Genomic DNA, 21,723 nt, shown 5'->3' with positions numbered 1-21,723 from the left:
CAAAGCAAGTTTCAACAATCCTGCTGCTTTCACTAACTTTCTCCTTGTTGTAATCATGAGGATTACATGATTGATAAAAGGTCATGCACAGCTAAGTTTCATGTACAGAAGGCAAAGGCTGTGATAATGATGTTACTATTACAGCAGTAGTGGGTTCCTAACCAGTTTACTACCGGTTCGCTGCGTGCATGTGTGCAATTGAATGAAAATTAGTCAGAAAAAAAGAAAAACAGCTGAGGAGCTGCAATTCAAGCCACTGACCCGGATTAGCTGGACTTTGGAAGCTGCAATAAAGGTACGTATAACCCAGGGGTGGGTGGGCAAGCCCACTTTAAAAAAAATACACAGAACCAGTTCGCTCTCTGTTTGAAGACAGCACTACTGGTTTGGGAGAACTGGTCTGAACTGGTAGGAACCCATCTCTGTGTTACAAGGAAGGAAACATTAAACTGGTCTGCAAAATTTTGGAACTTGTAAGTTGAAGGCTTGTAAAAGATGATACATATTCATAATAAGCCTGCGCTGGGAAGATGGCTGCCTGAGCTTTTCGCTTCGGCTGAGAAGAGCGTTCAACTGTCCTGAACTGAACCCTCCCCCGTTGTTTACCAGATCTAAGCAGTGGGGGCATCTAAGAGAAGAGCTTGGGCTGAGCCTGGGAGTGGTGAGCGAATTTAAAAAAGCGAATTTAAAAAAGCATTACCCAGGGGCTTATCCAGAGGCTCTGAAACGGACTCCGGCGTTTCTAAGCATTCCTCAGCATTCTCGGCGTTTACGAACGGCGTTGCGAATGACCTTCGGCTTACTGGGCGTCTTTCCCCCCCGCTCACACAGACGGCTATTCCCAGCAGGAGTGGAGCCGAGCTGAGTTTGGGCTGTTTCCTGCCTTAGCGTGGAGAGTGCTCGAGGTGTTTGGGGCGGGTGTGAGGTGGCATTATTCTTTGAACTTTGCTTAAAGGTGCTAAAGACGCTGAAGACGCTGTAGCCGGCATTGTGAGAACTAATGCGGCTCAGCTGACTGGGAGACTTTGCCTGAGGTGTTATTTGTTAGCTGGGACTCTAGACCAGCTGGGAGTGTCGTGATTGCTGTGAGCGGCGCCTGAAAGACCACTATAGCCCAGCTGCCAGGAGGGGGTCCCCTCACTTGATTGCTACAACTATCATAGCCACCGGAGAATGCCGTGGCTGGCAGGAGCGCCGAGGCTTTTCCGTGCGAGTTGCTGAAAATTGAACCTTTCTGTAGACCACTTGTCAACATCATAGTCTAGCCGCTTGAAGATTGTGGCCTTATTGTTCTGGATGCTGTGGAGTTTGTGGGCCTTATTTTGCAAATCTTTGTTGGGCCACCTGTGGTGAGAGACGGGCGGTGGCCTCCCAACTACTGGGGCCGAAGACACCCGTGGAACCTGGAAGAGCAGGCTGAAACCGTCTGGCTGCCGTGGGAGCTGCTATCGGTGACTGCTGGGGGGGCCCGACCCCCCTGGGATTGCCTGACGCCTCCGCTGCTGTTTGTGCCGCTGTAGGGTCAGGCTAGGGACAGGGTAGGGTTAGGTTAGAATTTAGGGTGGGTTAGTTAAGATATAGTTAGGATAAGGTTAGGATTAGGGTGAGGGAGGGGGTGGGGTCGCTAGCCTGATGGCCTACCGATGGGCTGCTTCCACGGGTAGTGTCACGGTACAGCTGGGAGTGGGGTTCTCCCCCCCTTTCACCGTGGGGTTATCCCTGGCTCCCGGGTGTTCTTTGCCCCCGATGGGAGGGAGTGCTGCTGGCCGCCGTCTCCTGCGGCTGGCCCTACAACTTTTGCCATTATCCTTTACTGCCTGCAGCCCACTTGACTTTCAGACTTGCCTGGATTCGCTCAGGACTACTGTGAATTATCATTTCATGTCCCACTACCCTTGGACTCCGGATATCTATTTCTCGGGAAGTTTGGACACTATTTCCCAGCCGCTTTGGACTATACAATTGGCTGGACTGCGCAGGCTCATAATCATAATCTTAATTTTTATACATTTGTAAATTTTTTATTTAATTTTTATATTTATATGTATGGGGAGTGTATGGTATGACTGTGATTGACTGAATGTCCCACTTTTATTATTATATTGCTGGTTTTGTTTTTAACTTGTATTGTGGGGATTGACCAGTTGTATGCATGGGTGTGTTTGGTGGGCCGGGAGTTTAGCTGGGACCTCCTGCACTGAGTGCTTTGGCAGAAGTGCTAGGGGGCCCCGGGCCTGGTCCCGGCCCTTGGTTGTGTGTGTCGAAGGGCCTGCCGATGAACCCGGTAGCTGGGGGAGAAGGTGAAGGGACCACAGATGCGGGAGTGGGCCGGAACATTGGGGTCATAATGGGGAGGGGCAGATATGGCGGGAACTTCAGGGCAAGCCATTACCGGGGAAGGAGGGTTCCCTATATTCGAGGGATCCCCCCTTCCGGCCCTGTGAGTTCCACTCCAAGGCCAGATGGTGTGAGTAATCAGGACCCTGGTCTCAGGTTGCTGTGCTAAATGCCAGATCTGTGGTTCATAAGGCTCCCCTCGTCCAGGACCTAATTACAGACGAGGGGGCAGATCTGGCATGTATTACTGAAACCTGGCTGGGCCCGGAGGGAGGAGTCCCCCTCACAGAAATGTGCCCAGAGGGTTTTCAGGTGCTTCATCAACCGCGACCCCAGGGAAGGGGCGGAGGAGTGGCCATTGTTATCCGACAGTCTTTAGTTCCTCGTAGGATCCCTGCTGCGGAGCTTGTCGGGTGTGAGTCCTTGCTGGTGAAGTTGGACCTTGCGGGTCAAGTGGGCTTGTTGTTGACGTACCTGCCTCTCAACAGCGTGACAACAGCCCTCCCCTTGCTTCTCGAGTCAGTAGCCGAGCTGGCGGTTGAGTTCCCCAGACTTATGATACTGGGGGACTTCAACTTGCCTTCGCTCGGCGAACACTCTGATGGAGCACAGGAGTTCATGGCTTCCATGACAGCCATGGGCTTGACCCAAGTAATTCAGGGCCCGACCCACTCAGCGGGTCACACACTCGACCTCATATTTCTCTCGGAGCAGTGGAGTTGTGATCTTGGTTTGAGGGGTAGTGAGATCTTGCCCTTGTCACGGTCAGACCACTTCCTACTGAGGCTTGACTTTCGGAGACCAATCCCCCGCTGTAGGGAGGAGGAACCAATTAGGTGGTTCCACCCCAGGCATCTTATGGATCCTCAGGGTTTCCAGACGGCGCTTGGCGTTATGCCTGATACTCTCACCTGCAGTTCGGTGGAGACCTTAGTTGCTACTTGGAACTCGGTAGCGTCTGAGGCTCTCCACAGAATTGCGCCTTTACGGCCGATCCGCAGCAGTGGATCCAGGAGGGCTCCTTGGTTTACCGAGGACCTCCGGGAGATGAAGCGCCAAAAGAGACACCTAGAGTGCCGCTGGAGGGCCAGTAAATCCAAGTCAGACCGAGCACTTCTGAAAACCTGCATCGGAGCATATCTATCGGCAATACGGACAGCTAAGAACAATCACATTGCCGCTCTGATAGCGTCCGCTTTGTTTAGGGTGACCCGCTCCCTCCTAAATACGAGGGTTGCAGATAACCCTTTACAAGGTAGAGCAGAGGAATATGTCCAGTTCCTCGCGGACAAAGTTGCTCGGCTTCGGATGGACCTGGACTCCAATTGCGCAGAGCCAGCCAGGGTACCGGGGGAAGGTCTTGAACACCACCTCTGGACTGACTTTCAACCTGTTGCTCCTGATGAAGTGGACAAGGCCATGGGAGCGGTGAGTGCTGCCATGTGTGTACTGGACCCGTGTCCCTCCTGGCTGGTCGTGAACAGCAAGGAGGTGACGCGGAGCTGGGTCCAGGCGATGGTGGATGCTTCTCTTCGGGAGGGCTTCTTCCCACCGGCATTGAAGATAGCGGTGGTGAGACCCCTCCTGAAGAAGCCATCGTTGGACCCAGCTAGTTTGAACAACTATCGTCCAGTCTCCAACCTTCCCTTCATTGGGAAGGTTGTTGAGAAAGTGGTAGCCTCTCAACTCCGACGGTCCTTGGATGAAGCCGATTATCTGGACGCCTTTCAGTCTGGATTCAGGCCTGGCTACAGCACGTAAACCGCTTTGGTCGCACTGACCGATGATCTCTGGAGAGCCAGGGATGGAGGTCATTCCTCCATCCTGGTGCTCCTTGACCTCTCAGCGGCCTTTGATACCATCGACCATGGTATCCTTCTGCGACGGTTACGAGAGGTGGGAGTGGGCGGCACCGTTTTTCGGTGGTTCTCCTCCTACCTCTCGGACAGGTCGCAGTCAGTGTTAGTTGGGGGAGAGAGGTCGACCCCTAGGTCCCTGAAATATGGGGTTCCTCAGGGTTCGGTCCTATCCCCCCTTCTGTTTAATATCTACATGAAGCCACTGGGTGAGATCATTCGACGGCACGGGATCAAATACCATCAATATGCGGACGATACTCAGCTGTATCTGTCCGCCCCGTGCCAACTCAGTGAGGCGGTTGACATGATGTGCCAGTGCCTGGAGGCTGTCAGGGTCTGGATGGGAGTTAACAAGCTTGTACTCAATCCAGACAAGATTGAGTGGCTGTTGTTTTCCTCCCAAGAATTTGGCCAGTATTCCATCACTCAGCCTGGGGGGTGAAAATTTACGCCCCTCAGACAAGGCGCGCAACTTGGGAGTCCTCCTGGACCCACAGCTGACTTTAGAACATCACCTGTCGGCTGTGACCAGGGGGACATTTGCCCAGGTTCGCCTGGTGCACCAGTTGCGCCCCTACCTGAACTGGGAGGCACTCGCAACAGTCACTCACGCCCTCGTGACCTCAAGACTGGACTACTGCAATGCGCTCTACATGGGGCAGCCTTTGAAGAGTATTCGGAGACTTCAACTCGTCCAGAATGCAGCCGCGCGAGCGAGTGTGGGTGCACCTCGGTACACCCACGTTACACCTATCCTCCGCGAGCTGCACTGGCTACCGATCGGTCTCCGGATACGCTTCAAAGTGCTAGTCGTAACTTATAAAGCCCTTCATGGTATTGGACCTGGGTACTTGAGAGACCGCCTGCTGCCAATTACCTCCCAAAGACCCGTCAGATCTCACAGAGTCGGCCTCCTCCGGGTTCCGTCCACCAGCCAATGCCATCTGGCTACTACCCGGGGGAGGGCCTTCTCTGTAGCAGCTCCGGCCCTTTGGAATGAACTCCCCGCGGAGATCCGGACCCTCACCTCTCTCCAGGCCTTCCAGAAAGCCGTCAAAACCTGGCTGTGCCGGCAGGCCTGGGGTTGATGAGTTCCCCTCCCCTCTCGACTGGTATGGCTGTGTGATTTTCGTGTATTTTAATTATGTGTACTGTTGTTTATGTTCCCTTTCCCCTCTGAGTTGTTCGCCGCCCTGAGTCCCTCCTGGAGAAGGGCGGCATACAAATAAACCAAATACAAATACAAATACTGAAATATGCTGCAAAACAAGAAACATTTGACAAATTTCAGTATAGGACTGCTGGTTTCTATTTAGTATGGTGGATCATCCCTTGTGTGGCCTGCTCTGGAGCATCAAGCATACCACTGATGCTTTTCTTCTCCTGCCAGTGTATCTAATTCCTCCAAGTAATTCTAAGAACTGAAGGTAAATGACCAAATAATTAGCTTTTGTTATCTGGCCAGTCTTAGCTTGGTCTTAGAAACACTCCTGTTTTTCTTTTACATTAAGTTTGCAAGTAGCTGAAATACTTAATCATTGGTTCATGCGATTAGTCAGACAAGTAATTCTTCTAGCTTAAATTTCTTCAAGAAAGGATCATGAACACTGTTCCCTCTAAGGTGCGCGCGTGCGCGGCCGCGCACGTCGCTAGAAACCTCCGCGCAGAGCTTTCTAACTGCCGCGCAGAGCTTTCTACCAAAGCAAACGTGGAGAAGTCCTTTGCAGGCAGCTAGAACTGGCCGCTTGCAAAGGACCTCCCCAGACTTGTTTTGATGAGCCGCCAGTCCTCTTGCTTCTTCTCCTTCACCAGCAAAGCTCCCGCAGTGGTGCCTCTCTCTCCACGCGGAGCACCTGAGCTGGCCCCCGCGTTATCCCTCCCCCTTCCTCCTCTGCCGTGCTTTTGAGGCCGCGGGAGCTAGTAGGAAAGCGGCGGAGGTGGAGGCGATGGCAGGGATAACCCAGAGCCCAGCTGAGGTGCTCCGAGCGAAGGGGGAGGCACCACCGCCGCTGCTTTGCCGGTGAAGGAGAAGGACCAAGAGGACTGGCAGCTTTGAAATGGTCCCGCCGGCTGCAGATTTGATTCAGCGTAAGCAGGGGCCGAACACATGCTGAGCCGACTTTGCGCAGTGAGGCAGAGTAATTCAACCCCCACCCAAAGAACACGTGTCTGTGTGTGTGTGTGTGTGTGTGTGTGTGTGTGTGTGAGAGAGAGAGAGAGAGAGAGAGAGAGAGAGAGAGAGAGAGAGTGAGAGAGAGAGAGTTTGATCAAAATTGGTGGCCAAAGGAGTGGAGGGAAGGAAGGAAGGAAGCCCTGCCCCCTGTGAAAAAAACTGAAGATGGAGCAGTGAATGAATAAACCATAAAAGCAACAAACAGTTAATGCGTAAGTAAGCTGAGGAGGAAGTTCTCAACTAAGGAAGAAATATTAGAAAGAAATATAAAAAGCTCAATATGCCAAAACACTTATTTTAGTCTTCATTTAATTACTTGTATTGTAGTCTGATGTAACATCTTTTTAAAGTTAACGTTAGTTAGAAAAGATAGGGTACAAAACTTAAATAATAAAAAAAATTGTACATTCATTTTGAAAAATAAATGCAATACTTGATTAATTTCATATCTTTATTTAAAATAGTTTTGGCATGGCATATGATTTTATTGACTCAGTTGGAAATGATGTGGATGTTGTATCTGATTCTGAGGCATATATATTCTTAAGTAACATAACATATAGCATATTGTCCAAACTTGCTAGACTATTTAATTGATCTTATTACTTTAAAGGGGGAGAGTTTCATGATGAATTATTTTATTACATTTATGTTGTATTTATATATTATATTTATTACATTTATATTCCACATTATATATTTGTATTGTTATTTTAGTGTTTATTGTCAATTTTGATAGATATATTGATATATCAATACTGATTTTAATCATACTAAATAACAATTACTGCTATTATTTATCAGCATTAAATATTTACATTTTTAATATCGAGTTAGTCATATTTTAGAATAATAGGATTATCTTTTAATAGGATAATTGGCAAAATCTAATTCAAATGTGATGGGTTGCATTCCAAAGGAATGCGAGAGGACAGGTTGCCTGCAAAATGCCAGGACCCAGGACCTGTTGGTGCCATGTCTCTCTCTAGCCAGTCTAATGATCTAAAAGCTGAGCAGAAGTCTTTTTTTTTTCAGGGTGAGCGGAAAAGTATAGTGTTTGAGTAGCACATTTTCATGCCTGGCATTCATCAGGCTGAAACCTCGCTCGCAATTGGCGCTTGACGCTTGGAATGTTGCGCAAATGTCCAGCAGACGAGACAGAAGTTCAAACTGTGGCTCTCTTAGGTGCTCAGGCATGAAACTGTGCCGCCCAAACACTATACTTTTCCGCTCACCCTGAAAAAAAATTAGAGGGAACATTGATCATGAATGAAATTAAAGCCAGTCAGCTGCTTTTTGTAATTCTCATCTCTCTGAGCGATATCCCATATTTAGCATGATTTCATCCTTGCCGTTTACATCCTCTCCTTCTGCCTATAGAAGGCAGAAAAGCAGCTAACAATTTTAAAAAAAGAACAATTAAAGTCTCATAAAAGCACTACTAAAACCACTCACTCTACAAAAGCTTGACTAAAGAGAAAGAAATTGATTACTTTTGTGAAAGCAGAAAAAGTATGCAGAGCACAATTCCACAGTTTAGGAGCAGGACAAGAGACTTTCTGTCTCTTTCCACCCAGCACAAGGCCTTTTGAAAATGAAGTGTTTTTAAATTCTCACATAGATTCAGTTCAAAACAGGTAATCCTTAAGATAGTTTGATTCCAAACTGCTCAGGGTTTTAACGTTTAAAATGTACATCTTAAAGTGTGCCCAAAAGACACCCGGCAACCAGTAAAGTCTTTCAAAATAGAAAAAAATGCTGTTGATATAATACATTTGGCTTCACTGGATTTACTCCCCCGACAGATCAAAAAGCCTTGCAGCACAAAGACCAACTGTAGATTAGAATTTCTCTAGGCTGAAATCAGTTTTTGAGACAGGATATTTCTATTTTATTTTCTTACAAATCCAACAAGCTGGTAGGTTTCTCCAGTCTGAATACTTCCAGAAGTGGTCAGTCCTAACAGAGAACTATTTAGTGTTTCACCCTACAGTGAATAGGATGAAGGTAAACAATTGACACCAAAATAATTCCAGGCTTCCAGTCATCTTTACCAGCCCAAAAATGAGTAAGAGAATTTGTTAACTCTGAAACAGATCAATCTCACAGCAGCCATCTTGTTTCTCAAGTTGTCACACAGTTCGGAAAGGGGGAGAGGATTGGAATGTGAACTAGCCAAAACAACTTACTATCTCATGGGAACCAAGGTCACTCTCAACAAGTGCCAGCCAGAGACTAAGACTGGTCATCAAAGAGACACCAGAACACCTTATTGGACAATGTGACCTGTGACACGAGGGGAGGGGGAATATCTAATGTTTAATTATACTGAAGCCACAGGAAATAACTAGGGCTGGTTTTAAGATCACCCATGCCGAAATAACTTATTTGGGTTCATTAGTTGGAAACTTGACAGAATGACTATGAAATGGGTGTCCAAGGGTTCCAAGTAGCACCCCTAATGAAAGAAGACTCAGACCTCATGTCATCGCAGCTGCAGGGCAAGATGTCCTTTATTCTCTGAAAAAGGAATGTTATTTAGACTATATATCTTTCATACTCCATATAATTCCCCCCTCCCAATTTCCTACAGTAAAAAATGTGGCAGGCCTGAAGGCCCAATGTAAAAGATGGCTTCCAAGCCTGGCAATGGGTTGATTCCATTGGTTTTGTTTTTCCTTTCACTTGCAAGAGTGAAAACCATCCACTCATCACTTTCCTTAAACATGACAATGGGGTTGAATTGTGCAATTATCTGGGATGCAGAATTTGGGCAAGTTTCAAATAGCAGATGTGACAGATTATAGATGCAGAAGTGCTCAGTACCTATAGTCTTTCAGCCAAGTTATTTCTGAACACAGTTCTGGTGCTTTGCTGAAAGAGTACTCCACAGGTTTAGTGCTGTTCAGAAAAAGCACTAAAACCACGTCCAAAACTAGCCCGGGGAAGCGGGGGATGGCAGCTCAAAATTGCCATGCAAGGCAGATCCCAGTGACAGAGGGGCATATCTGATGCAATAGGCTAAAGGAGCCAGTAGGAGTTGGGCAGATCCAACTGTGTTATCAACCTAATCACCACTGAAGACTTCTAGTCCATATCCATGCAAAAATTCTGTTGGAAGAGGAAAAACTGGAACAACTAGACCTGACTTTATGTTGCTTTCATTGATGAATGAGAATGTGATGAAGACAACATGAAGACTATCATTTCAAAATATTTGCATGCAAATGCAAAAGATGACCCCAATAATGAATAGACCAAAATGTCTCAGGAGGAAAATTAATGCTTTTGTGAAAGTCTCCTTACTATATTTGCTAAACAAGTAGATAAAATTAATCGGTTCTCTTCTAAGGGTCTCACATTTTAATTTCAGCTTAGGCCGAGTCCCGAAAAGAGAATCCAAAATGATTCTGAATGGCAATGCCAGCCATTGCTGTTCACGTTCACAGTATCAGAGTCTACTTCTATTGCTGCAGAGAAGATTGTTTTTATTCTGAGGATTCATGCAGTTCCAAAAGAGTTACAGGCTTGCCTCAGAAGGCTTGCCAATAAATAAAACCAATAAATAAACAGGCAATAGCAAACAAAAAACACAAGAGAATGGGTACCAGCAAATTTCCAGCCCTTCTTTTCACCTGGAGAAGACATGGGCCCAGGCAAAAAAAATTGCAGCTCATCCATAACAAAGAGCTCAAGGCTGGATATGTTTGTTCCCACTGTCTGCTTTATAGCTTAAGATATTAGGCATTAAAACGGGGGAGTTGTTCAAACACCATTACTGACACTGCCGTTAACCCAAATAACAAATGTCTTCCATTGAGAAACCTCATAAAAACAGAGAATCCAATTTAAAAGCATTTCTGCTGAACGTGAGAGGCAATTTCCTTGCAACCATATGCCATGGCCCCAGCTTGCTGAATGTGAGATAAGCATGATGATTTCCAAGTTCTATTGGTAAATATCTATTATGCATTTCTTCTTGGGGTGTTAGTAGCCCCATTGCCCAGCCAATTATACAATTCCAGGGCTCTCAGGGTGCTGCTGAATGGAGTGAAGCCCAGTGTGTAAACGCCTAACATTTCTTCATTCTAAACAGAGCAGCAGATGTGTCAATGGCTCTATCTCTAGCTATAATAAAAAAATATTTTCAAGGCTTTAAGCATGTGCGTTTGTTCAAATGCTAACCGAGAAATATATGGGGAAACAATAGGCTCCAAGTGGTGGCATCGATGCTCTCTCTCTCTCTGTAGCATTATGTCCTGAATGCAGAATTGCCCCTGTATAGAAATATTTGGAATAAATAGTTAAGGCAACAGTGTGGGGAGAATGATGAGCAAGAAAAAATGTGATAGGAAAAGCACTCCAATAAATAGGTGACACCCGTCAAAACGTCTGTACATTTAAAGGTGCCATGTAGGACACATTGATTTGTCTGGTGTCAGACCGTAGCTACACGAAGCACATAAAAGACAGAATATTAGTCTTTAATTGTTGTCAATTCACCAAGGAGAAGGAGAAAAAGCTATTATTTTTGCTTGGTTCCAATCTGGCTACACACCTTTTTCCCTCAAAAAAGAGGCTGAAAATCTGGGTGCATCTTATACACTGAATACAGCATTTTTTGCCTCCCGAAACCCTGCCCCTTTACCAAAATGGTCGTGCATAGCCTTTAGGAGACTTTCAGAGGCTCCTGGGTGCTGGGGACAGCAGAAATGATCAAAAAATGGGCTGTTTTTTGCTCAATTTGCCCCCCCCCCCAGCCCACAGGAGCACTCTATAAGCCTCCAAAAGGCTATGCATGCCCTTTTTTTTTTGACAAAAAACGGGCCGTTTTTTGCTCATTTTTGGGCCCCACCTCCCCATTCCTCAGGAACACTCTATAAGCTCCTAAAGGCTATTCATATCCTTTTTTTTAAAAAAATGGGCACATTTCCACAAAAAAACGGGCTGTTTTGGAGAGGTTTGCAGAGTGCAAAAACTTTTTTTTAATTTGCCTCTTCATAATATTGGTGCGTTTTATATTCCGGTGCATCTTCGAAAAATACGATATTCCTTTTCTTATCCTGAAAGAAGCACCAAAGCATTGTTCAATTCAATTCAATTCAATTGATACACTTGCTGGATACACAAAACACACTATTCCAAATATTGAACGGCAACTCCAAGAAACTCTAGGAAGCATGGCCAACAATAACCTCTTAACTACTATGATCATTCATTGGTGGATCCTTTAAAAAAAAAAACTTTCTCCCTTGACCTAAACCCAGAACACTTTGATTTGCACTGTCCTGGACATTTATCCTGGTTCTCCCATTCTCTATATCTCACAGGGTATTTCACTGGCTTCCTATAAACACAACACTTAATTTGCTTAGCTCTTACTTCTTGGTACATTCCTCCCATGGACTTGTGACAGTATTGGTATATTTATATTTCTAGAGGTTCGTCTTGAAGTTCAATATTTCTGGAACTGTACTCTTCAATGTCCAGTTTGGCAGTCTCAGCATATAGTTGTTCTTCCTGGGTATTTATATTAGGTAAAAGATATTTCTTTGTCATTTACTGTTCCGTAAAACCTTTCGTAATTCTATGAAATAATTTCTAAGCTATTTCTAAGCTGCCCAAAGTAACTTTGTAGGAGAGATGGGTGGCATAGAAATGAAACTAAATTAATGCATGAATGAATAAATGATTGAATGAATGAATATCTTTGGAGTTGAAGATCTTGTTTGTTTTCAAGAGATAATTTTTTTTTCTCAGGACTACAACTCAATAAGAAGGAGGACATGTGAAAGCTGGAAAGACAGAAATATAAAAAGGTTGTGGAAAAAGAATGTATAGCTTTCCACAGAAGAAAAATATTTCCTGTTAAGCACCTGATCCAATAGTGTTCTTCCAATAAGGCACAAGTAAAGAACACTAATCCTATAATAAAGTCAAAACAAATTGTTATGCTATCAAAGGCCAGATTTTCTTTTATATACAGGCAAATAATTATATTACACCAGAAAACATGTATTTTCATTGGAACAAAAACTGAAGTCCTGTTCAGGCATCAGTAAAGAATACAATTCAGTATGTAGTTTTATAAGCAGTTGCTACCTTTTCAAAGTCGTGACACTAGTGAAATATTGATGCATATCTCCAAAATGGACATCATTATTATCACTCATGGGAGCCTCCAGATGTCATGTGTCATAGGAACGAGAACTTTCATCTGATAGGTCACATGCAAGGCAACTTGCTACATACCATTTGTTACATTATTAAATATGTAATATGTAATATGTAACGGTCCAGCATTCCATCCTGGTGATGCCTTTCGAAGTTATCTCACACCTGACATTTGGGAATTATGATTGGACTGTGCACGGGGATGCCAAGGGGAGGGGAATGAATTATACAATATATTATTTGCTTTCGCGCCTAATTAACCAGACTTACCTTAGCTTTGCAACTGTTCATTTATGATTAGTAAAAGTACACTTGATTTCAATACAAATGGAGTCCAGTGGTTTTCTTTCTTGATTACTGAATGAAGTGCTGCTGACAATAAGCTAAGTCTCATTTTTCACCCATCCCGGAGCTAAAACCTACCGAGGGGGGTGCCCTCATAAGAAGAAAAGAAATGTCTTTGCATGTGAGTGACCAAGAGGAAGAAGAGGGGGCAACGGCAGGACCATCTTTAACTGAAAGGCTGCCAGGACTAAGAGTGGAAGAGCCTGCTGTTTGTCCCAGATGGACTTTGTGTGTGGGACAAAAAGAGGAGTCTGAGGAATTGGATGCTGGAGTCACGAGAAGGAGACCAAAGAAAAAGTCAGTGGATTGGGGTGACTCTGGGGAAGAGGATTACAAGCTTTCCCACACCATGAGACTCCTCGAAGAAGCTTGGACTGAATGCAGAAGCCGTGAGAGAGCAGTGGAAAGGGAGCCGGCTGAATATCTTGAGCAAAGGTACTCAATGCATAGTTTAAGGGAGGGTGAAGAAGCCGAGGGGGGTTGGGCGCACGAAAACCCAGAACCAGCCTCTCCCCCTCCAGCTAGGGCCGCTTAAAGAGCAGGGGGGGCCCCAGGCGACGCCGAATGGCAGAAGTCCCTCCCTTAACCGTAAAATACGATGGAGACCCTAAAACTCTAGGGCTTTTTATAATTCAGGTCTGGAATTATATGGAAATCTATGGACCTGATTTAGAGACAGATGAAATGAAAGTCAGGATGGTGTTGATGTCCTTAGAGAAGAAGGCAGCCGAATGGATGGTTGGCCTACACAAATGCAATTCCCCTCTCTTGAGGAATTTTAATGACTTTATGGCAGCCATGAAGAGGAGGTTTGATGACCCACTGACCGAGAGACGCGGGCACCTGAAATTTATGGCTCTGAAGCAGGGAAATAAATCGGTGCCAGATTATGTCCAGGAATTTCAACAGTTGTCAGCCTATATGAGGGGGTGGTTGGAAGACGCTTTGCTGGATCAATTCGCTGAGGGATTGAATGAAAAAAATATACCAACAGTGCATAAACAGATGCATTCCCCGCCGTGTAACTGCTTGGTATGAACCGACCGCGGCAGACGTTGAGTTGGATTTAGCAAGGCTTCAACGCATGAAAGAGGGAGAGGCCGAGGAATCCCCCACAGCAGCACCAAAAGCCCCCCTCTGCCCCAGGAGTGAGGGGAAAGGGGGTTTCACTGGCAAAACCAAGCCTTTCACGTGCTTCCGCTGTGAAAAGGAATGAATTGCCGCGTAAAATTGGCTCAGACCGCTCCACCCCCTCCCCGCAAAGAGGGAAGAGCAATAAAGGCCCCGAGCAAGAAGAGAGAAGCTGCATTTGCCACTGAAAATGTTCCCCAGCATTTCCAGCCGGAGGAGGAGGGAGGCGTTAGCTCCAGCTCGTCTGACGAATCGGATGAGGAGCAGTCTCATCGCTGGGTAAGTTCCAGAAGGGGCCCCATGCTTATCCCAATTGAACTAAGAGTGCCATCTTCTGGTGTAACTGAGAAACTTTTAGCTCTCCTTGATTCTGGCTGTTCTCGCTGCATGATAAGTCCTGAAATGGTGGAGAAACTTGGCTTAAAATTGAGGACTTTGAAAACCCCAGATTGATGGTTCTATTGCAGGAGGTGGTCCTGCTCATTTTTCTACTGAGCCCATAGAGATGAAAATGGGGACCCATCAAGAATTAATAACTTTTATTGTGGCACCTGGCATGGACCAGCCCCTTATTTTGGGACTCCCCTGGCTTCGTAAGTGGAACCCTCGCATTAACTGAAGGAAGGGGTGGTTACATATTTGCACTAACATACCCCCTGAACAGGAGGTTGAGACTCCAGATCCTGCTGATACTAGCCCCATGTTGGCAGCCAGAGGGCAGGAGAGGATCGAAGGGGAGGAGAAAATACCAAAGGAATATTGGGATCTTAGGGGAGTTTTTAGTGAAAAATCTTCTGATAATCTCCCCCCCCCCCCCACAGACCCACTGATTACACCATTGATATTTTGCCTGGGGTGAAGCTTCCCAAGCCCCAAATATATTCAATGTCCCCTAGGGAAATGGAGGAAATGAGAAGATTCATTGATAAGAATTTGGAGAAGGGGTTTATTGAACCAGCAAGACCCAAGGTGGCGGCTCCTGTGCTATTCAAGGAGAAGAAAGATGGCTCTCTTCGTTTGTGTGTTAATTTTAAGAACCTAAATGGGATATCAGCTCAAAACCTCTATCCATTGCCACTGATGAAGGACATGCTGGCACAATTGGGGAAGGGCCGCATTTTCACTAAGTTGGACTTGAGGAAAGCATACTATAGAGTCTGTATTAAAGAGGGAGACGAGTGGAAAACAGCTTTCAACTGCCCCCTTGGCTGTTTCCAATTTTGTGTGATGCCGTTTGGCCTACAGGGGGCGCCTGTGGTCTTCATGCAGTTAATTAATGACGTGTTACACGACCATCTTTACAAAGGCATTATCGTATATTTAGATATCCTTATTTACATGGAAACACGTGAGGAACACGTAAAGCTGGTTCGTACCGTGCTGAAGAAACTTCAGGCCGCTGAGCTTTACGCTAAATTGTCCAAATGTGAATTCCATCAAGAGAAGGTTGACTACTTGGGCTATTGTATCTCCCATGCGGGCGTTGAGATGGACCCTGCTAAAGTAAAAGCGGTCACTGAGTGGGAGGCTCCTCGTACAGGGAGGCAATTGCAGAAATTTTTGGGGTTTGCCAGTTCATCCCCTCTTTTGTTAAGATAGCTCTTCCCATAACTAACCTTTTGAAGTCCAAAGGGGGGGAGGGTGAAACCCAAGCCTAGCAAGCCGTTGGATTGGACCATGGAATGTCAAGCTGCCTTCGAGAAGTTAAAGCGACTTTTTGCAGAGGAACCAGTCCTCAAGCACCCGGACATGGACGCGCCTTTTGTGGTTCAAGCTGACGCCAGTGACATGGCAATGGGGGCCGTATTGCTTCAAGCCAATAGTCAAGGTAACTTACAACCCTGCGCATACACCTCTCGCAAACTAACTGACACGGAGAGACGTTGGGCCATTTGGGAGAAAGAAGCATTTGCTGTTCGTTGGGCTTTGACCACTTGGCGCCATTTTCTGGAAGGCGCCAAACACCCGTTCGAGGTATGGACTAACCATAAGAATTTGGAAGCTTTGAGGACTCCCAGAAGACTTTCTCCTAAACAGATGCACTGGGCTCAGCATTTCAGTCTTTTTAATTTCACCCTGAAATACATTCTTGGGGGGGGGGGGAAGAATTTTATGGCTGATACTTTATCCAGGCTTCCTCAGTACAACTGTTCTAAACTCAGTGTGGTCCAGCCTGTCATTCCCACGACAAGCCTTGCTGCTCCAGTTGTTACTAGGAATCAAGCACGTTCTAAAGTGGAGATGTCCCAGGACTTTCTTTCCAATCTCAAGAAAGCCCTCCCTGATGATGATTGGTTCCGGCAGCACGTGAATGAATGTACTATGAGATGAGTTGCCCTGGATTGGGGCAAAACTTTACGTTCCTGCGTCACTTCGACTAATTGTTCTTCAGTGAGCTCATGATTCCCGAATGGCAGGGTATTTTGGTTTCGTTAAAACGCTCCATCTCGTCAAGAGACGGTTTTGGTGGCCTTCTTTGAAAAAGGACATTGAACGTTATGTTGCCAGTTGTCCCGTTTGTGCTGCTGCTAAACGGCTGCCGGGGAAACCGCAGGAATTGCTCCAGACTGTAGCTTGTCCTGTTGCCCCTTGGAAGGAGATCTCTATGGATTTCATCGTCGAACTTCCTGAGAGTCAGGGACACACTGTTATCTGGGTTGTTACCGACTTGTTCTCCAAGCAAGTCCATTTCATCCCTTGCTCCAAGATTCCTTCTACTAAGACTCTTGCTAAGATGTTCATCTCCCACATTTACCGCTTGCATGGGGTGCCCGACCGCATTATTTCGGACAGAGGTGTGCAATTCACCTCCATTTTCTGGAAGGAGTTTCTGAAGCGGATTGGCTCTGCCCAGGGCTTAAAGCTCTGCCCACCACCCTCAGACTAATGGGGCTTGTGAGAGGACTAATTCTGTACTGGAACAATATTTACGTTGTTTCATCAACTACCAGCAGGATGATTGGGTGGATTTGTTGCCGCACGCGGAGGTGGCTTACAATAATTCTGTGCATAGCAGCACTGGGTTCACCCCTTTCCATGTGGTGTTTGGCCAGGATTTTGTGCCCATTCCTGAGGTTCCTCGTGAGCAGCCCCAAGTATCGTCTCTGTCCAAGTGGAGTGATCGCCTTCGGCGCGTTTGGCCTTTAGCTCTCCAAACTTTGGACGCTGCACATTGCGCCCATAAGAAACAGGCTGATAAGAAGCGGACTAAGCCTTGTGATTACAAAGTTGGTGATCAAGTTTATTTGTCCACCAGGTTTCTTCAGACTCCACAAAAGTCGAAGAAGTTGGGGCCTAAATATGTTGGCCCATTTCCCATTATCAAGATCATCAATCCTGTTTCTGTTAGGCTGCAGCTGCCTAAACACCTCAACCTGTTTTTCATGTTAACCTCATAAAACCTGTTTGCACTTCATTGTTGCGTCCGCCTGTTCCTCCATCACCCGCTCCGCTTTTGATTGACGGTGAACAACATTTCGAGGTTCGCGAAATTTTGGACTCTCGTAAACGCCGGAACCGTGTCCAGTACCTGGTGGCTTGGAAGCATTTTCCCCCCTCTCACGCCGAATGGGTTGACGGGTCCCATGTTCGGGCCCCTCAGTTACTCCACAAGTTCTATTCTACTTATCCTGACAAGCCCTGATTTGGCCAGTGTCCTAAAAAAAAAAAATTCTCTCTTTTCTCTCTCTCTTCCTCTCCCCTTTTTGTATCTTGTTGTTCGTCTGTTTGTTTGTGCTTTATCGTTTCTGCAGGCCTGACCGCCTTTTTCTGGAGGAGGGCCAGATGTCAGCCTCTGCTTTGCTACTGCTTCGGCTGCCATTCAAATGGGGAGGGGGGGCATGGTATTTGGGAGGGGAATCATTGTTGTGCTGGAGGAAGTTTCTAGACACTGAACTGACCACCTTACTGCGCATGTGGAGGAGGAGTGTTTCCCGCCAAGGCCAACAGTCCAGCATTCCATCCTGGTGATGCCTTTCGAAGTTATCTCACACCTGACATTTGGGAGAATCATGACTGGACTGTGCACGGGGATGCCAAGGGGAGGGGAATGAATTATACAATATATTATTCGCTTTCGCGCCTAATTAACCAGACTTAGCTTAGCTTTGCAACTGTTCATTTATGATTAGTAAAAGTACACTTGATTTCAATACAAATGGAGTCCAGTGGTTTTCTTTCCTGATTACTGAATGAAGTGCTGCTGACAGGAGGTTTTTTTACTTGGTTACAGTTTATAAACTTTCAGAATAGACTATAAAACTCTTAAACAATGCTATTAACATTTACAATAGCTACAAACCTGTAACATTTCAGCAACACACTAAAAATGCATATATATTTCTAGATATAAAGTCCGCTGAGATTCCACACTGATATCATGTCCTCTCCAAGCAGTGAAAGAAAATTGAGACAGCAAAATATTGTGGCTTGCCCTGGCAATTTTTCTTAAGACTTCTGCTAATCAAGATTTAAAGCTTGCAAGCAGTTTCTTTGGAACAGGTTCCCTTTCTGGAGCTGCACACTTCACATGTCCTGGCTATCAAATGCTGCTTGACTATTTAAATCATGTCCAGCTGCAAGAGAACAAAAATCAGTATTTGAAAAGAGATTATCAATTGTGGAAAAACATAAAAATAACTTTTGAAAAATAAACATTCTTTTTCAGTTTTTTTTAAAAAATATCGTAGATTTCTTCCACTAAGGAGGACAATTTACTAAAATTTGGACTCATTATTTTGAGGATATTTTGAATTGAGGGTAGAATTTGTGTGTAATGATTCAGGATTTAACAGAAGCCTGAACTCTACTGCTTACATAGGGTAAGCATTATGTTCACACAATACATTGATTATATTTTTCTACTGTTCTTTGATCTGTATCTATACATACACCTATACACTCAAGCAGAACTAAGTCTGCATATTAAATTTTCTATACAATATATTCCTTAGCCTAGTAATCAACAATACATATATTAGAAACCATATAGAAATTGGGAATGATTACCATGCAGGCCTACCTTGCTTCCAACAAAAGTAAAAAGGAAATAAATCGACTACTCTCTAAATAAACACAGTTGTGAAATAACACACAGAGGCAGAAGCAAATGGTGAATAACTGCTTGATGAGAGGAGAATTACTTCAGTTTCAGTTTCAGTTTTATTGAGTTTGTATGCCGCCCTATTCCTGAGAGACTCAGGGCAGCTCACAATAAAAAAGGAAGGGGATACAAAAAATAAAAAATAAAAACAACAATTTAAAATTCTACAACAACCGTAACCTCGAATGGGGCTGGATAGTTCAACAGCCCCGGGCCTGCCGGAACAGCCAGGTCTTAACCACTTTGCGGAAGGCCGGAAGGATAGTAAGGGTCCGGATCTCCACGGGGAGATCGTTCCAGAGGGCCGGAGCAGCCACAGAGAAGGCCCTCCCCCGAGGGGTCGCCAGCCGACATTGGCCGGCAGATGGAATTCAGAGGAGGCCTAATCTGTGGGATCTAATAGGTCTTTGGGAGGTAACTGGAAGGAGGCGATCTCTCAAGTACCCAGGTCCGATACCATGTAGGGCTTTAAAAGTAATGACTTCATGTTATTTTTATTCTCCAAATGTTATACTACAGCTGGAGTGCCCGTTCTTATACTCATAGAATGCTTCTTCATTGAGGTGCTCTGGTTCATTGAGGGTGAAACTTTATAGTAGTGGCATCCTAATGGCAATAAAGTTCAAATAGTATAAATCAGTGTTTCAGTTGCTGAGGTTGAGAAACACTGACATAGGTAATGGATAATCTTTGCATATTAGAGGAAGTTGCTATGAGACAGATTGGGTTATGGTTTTTTAAAATGTGCAATACAACAAGAATAGGTATATTGCTTCTTCTTGCTTCTATCACTTACAATCCAATAATGAGCCACAAATATCTAGACTCGGGCCCTCTTTTACAATGTATATCCTTAAAAAACCAAATCCACTAAAAAGCTATCTTTTTGATAGAAGACAGAGTCAGATTTCTAGCCTACAACTTCACCACACAACTAAATACAGCACTTGTGCTTAGCCATCCATATTCCTAGATCTGTTTATTAGGAAATGAATCCAGCTGGAACCTTATGAGTCAACTGAAGTGAAGCATCTGACTTCTCCTCCGAAAACCACTGAGCCAGAGAAGAAAGTGAGAGAAAGGAGAAACTGTGCTAGTTAGAAACTCCAATATATTTTCTACCCATTTGCCACATAGGTATTCTGATGGGTGCAATGCTAAAGCTATCCACCTGGAAGGAACATATCTTTCGCTCCAACTGCTGCAGGATCTCTCCATTAATGGAACTAATCAGGGCTCTTTTGGAAAGGCATTTGCTTAAACATATCAGCCTTGTAATTTGTTACTTGCTGAGGATGAGCAAAAACACTTCAGGGTGGGATGCACAGTCAGGTCCAAGCAAAGCAGAATTAGTGCTTCACATTCTAACGCAACCAAACTATGTGTCCTTTGAGAGCCTTCTCCGCAATTTGAATTCTCCTTTTTATAAATTCCCTGATTAAAATCCAAGGGCTACAAATTCAGATAAGCTTTGATTTAAGAGGCCAATCTGCCAATTGGGAGACCAGCCAATGCTATAGGACAGGGGTGTCAAACTCAAGGCCCGCGCACCAGATCCGGCCCATGGGGTGCTTAGATCTGGCCCGTAGGGCTGCCTTGGAAACAGAAAAGGACTGGCTCACGGTGCCTCTGCCAGCGTAAATGGCTGCTGGCAGAGGGTTGCAATAGGCCGTCGCAGCTGAAAACGGGGCTTGTGAGAGCTACTGGCAGCCCTCCAGAGCTCCATTTTCTCTGGCAGAGGGTTGCAGCCAAAAACAGGCCTCAGGAGCCCGTTTTCGCGTGCAGAGTGCTCGTGAAACCACAGACACTCCCGACACAAGTGACGTCAAGCTGGCCATGCTCACCCTGGCCATGCCCATCCTGGCCCCCAAGGGCAAAAAGAACCCTGATGCAGCCCTCAATGAAATTGAGTTTGACACCCCTGCTATAGGTGAGCAATGATTCTGATTCCGTGTCTCACTATCCAGCACATGTACATTACCAACATTAAAATACTTACCAGATCATCAACATCACCACCCTCTTCAGCAACTGGTGAAACTTCCATGGGCTTTTCGTTGGGAGCCAAAAACTACAAGTAAAATTTATTTGCATGTAATCAGCAACATATTTTTATTTATTTATATCCCACCTTATTTATTATTAAACAACCAAGGCAATGAACATATCTAACTCCTTCCTCCTCCTATTTTCCCAACAACAACCCCACCCTGCAATGTGTTATTAAAGATTAATTCCCCCTCTCCCTTATTAATAGCAACAACAACTTACAGAAAAGGAAGAAAAAAAATCTGAATCAGGAATGTTAAAAGGTTTGGAAAAACAGATGTCACTCTTTTCCATAATATACTTCAATTAGAAAGTAAGATAGGCTTTTGATAATAAAGATGACACGCTTAAGTGCATTTTCTATAGAGCATCTTTCATTGAGTATGCAAACATACACACCGCACTCTACGTTACTCTTAGCTTCTTACTGTTACTAAAACACCTATTTATGGGCCACGTGACTTGTGAGCCATGGTGGCGCAGTGCAGTGGTGGGGTTTCCAATTTTTTCACTACCAGTTTGCTCGTGCACATGCTCATGAAGCTTCTGTGCAT

At 45.3% G+C, this 21,723-nt stretch overlaps 1 protein-coding gene across 4 annotated transcripts in view; it reads right to left on the bottom strand.

Annotated features, from left to right (window-relative positions):
• Positions 1 to 18,119: 18,119 nt before the first annotated feature.
• Positions 18,120 to 21,723, bottom strand: part of XRCC5 (X-ray repair cross complementing 5) — a 77,179-nt gene continuing 73,575 nt past the window's right edge. For all 4 annotated transcript variants that reach the window (XM_087712430.1, XM_087712433.1, XM_087712442.1 and 1 more), the window contains 2 exons: positions 21,120 to 21,191; positions 18,120 to 18,593 (listed from right to left, as the gene is read on the bottom strand). In XM_087712430.1, the coding sequence (XP_087568556.1) occupies positions 18,579 to 18,593; positions 21,120 to 21,191 (87 nt within the window). In that variant the 3' untranslated portion in view covers positions 18,120 to 18,578. The remainder of the gene's footprint in view (positions 18,594 to 21,119; positions 21,192 to 21,723) is intronic.

This window comes from Thamnophis sirtalis, unplaced genomic scaffold (assembly GCF_051295495.1).
Source record: "Thamnophis sirtalis isolate CommonGarterSnake01/CBP01778 unplaced genomic scaffold, rThaSir2_p1.2 scaffold_1, whole genome shotgun sequence".
In the NCBI taxonomy this organism is placed as follows: Eukaryota; Metazoa; Chordata; class Lepidosauria; order Squamata; family Natricidae; genus Thamnophis; species Thamnophis sirtalis.
The sequence above is the reverse complement of the archived record's forward strand: the minus strand, read 5'-3'. Positions and strand labels throughout refer to the sequence as shown.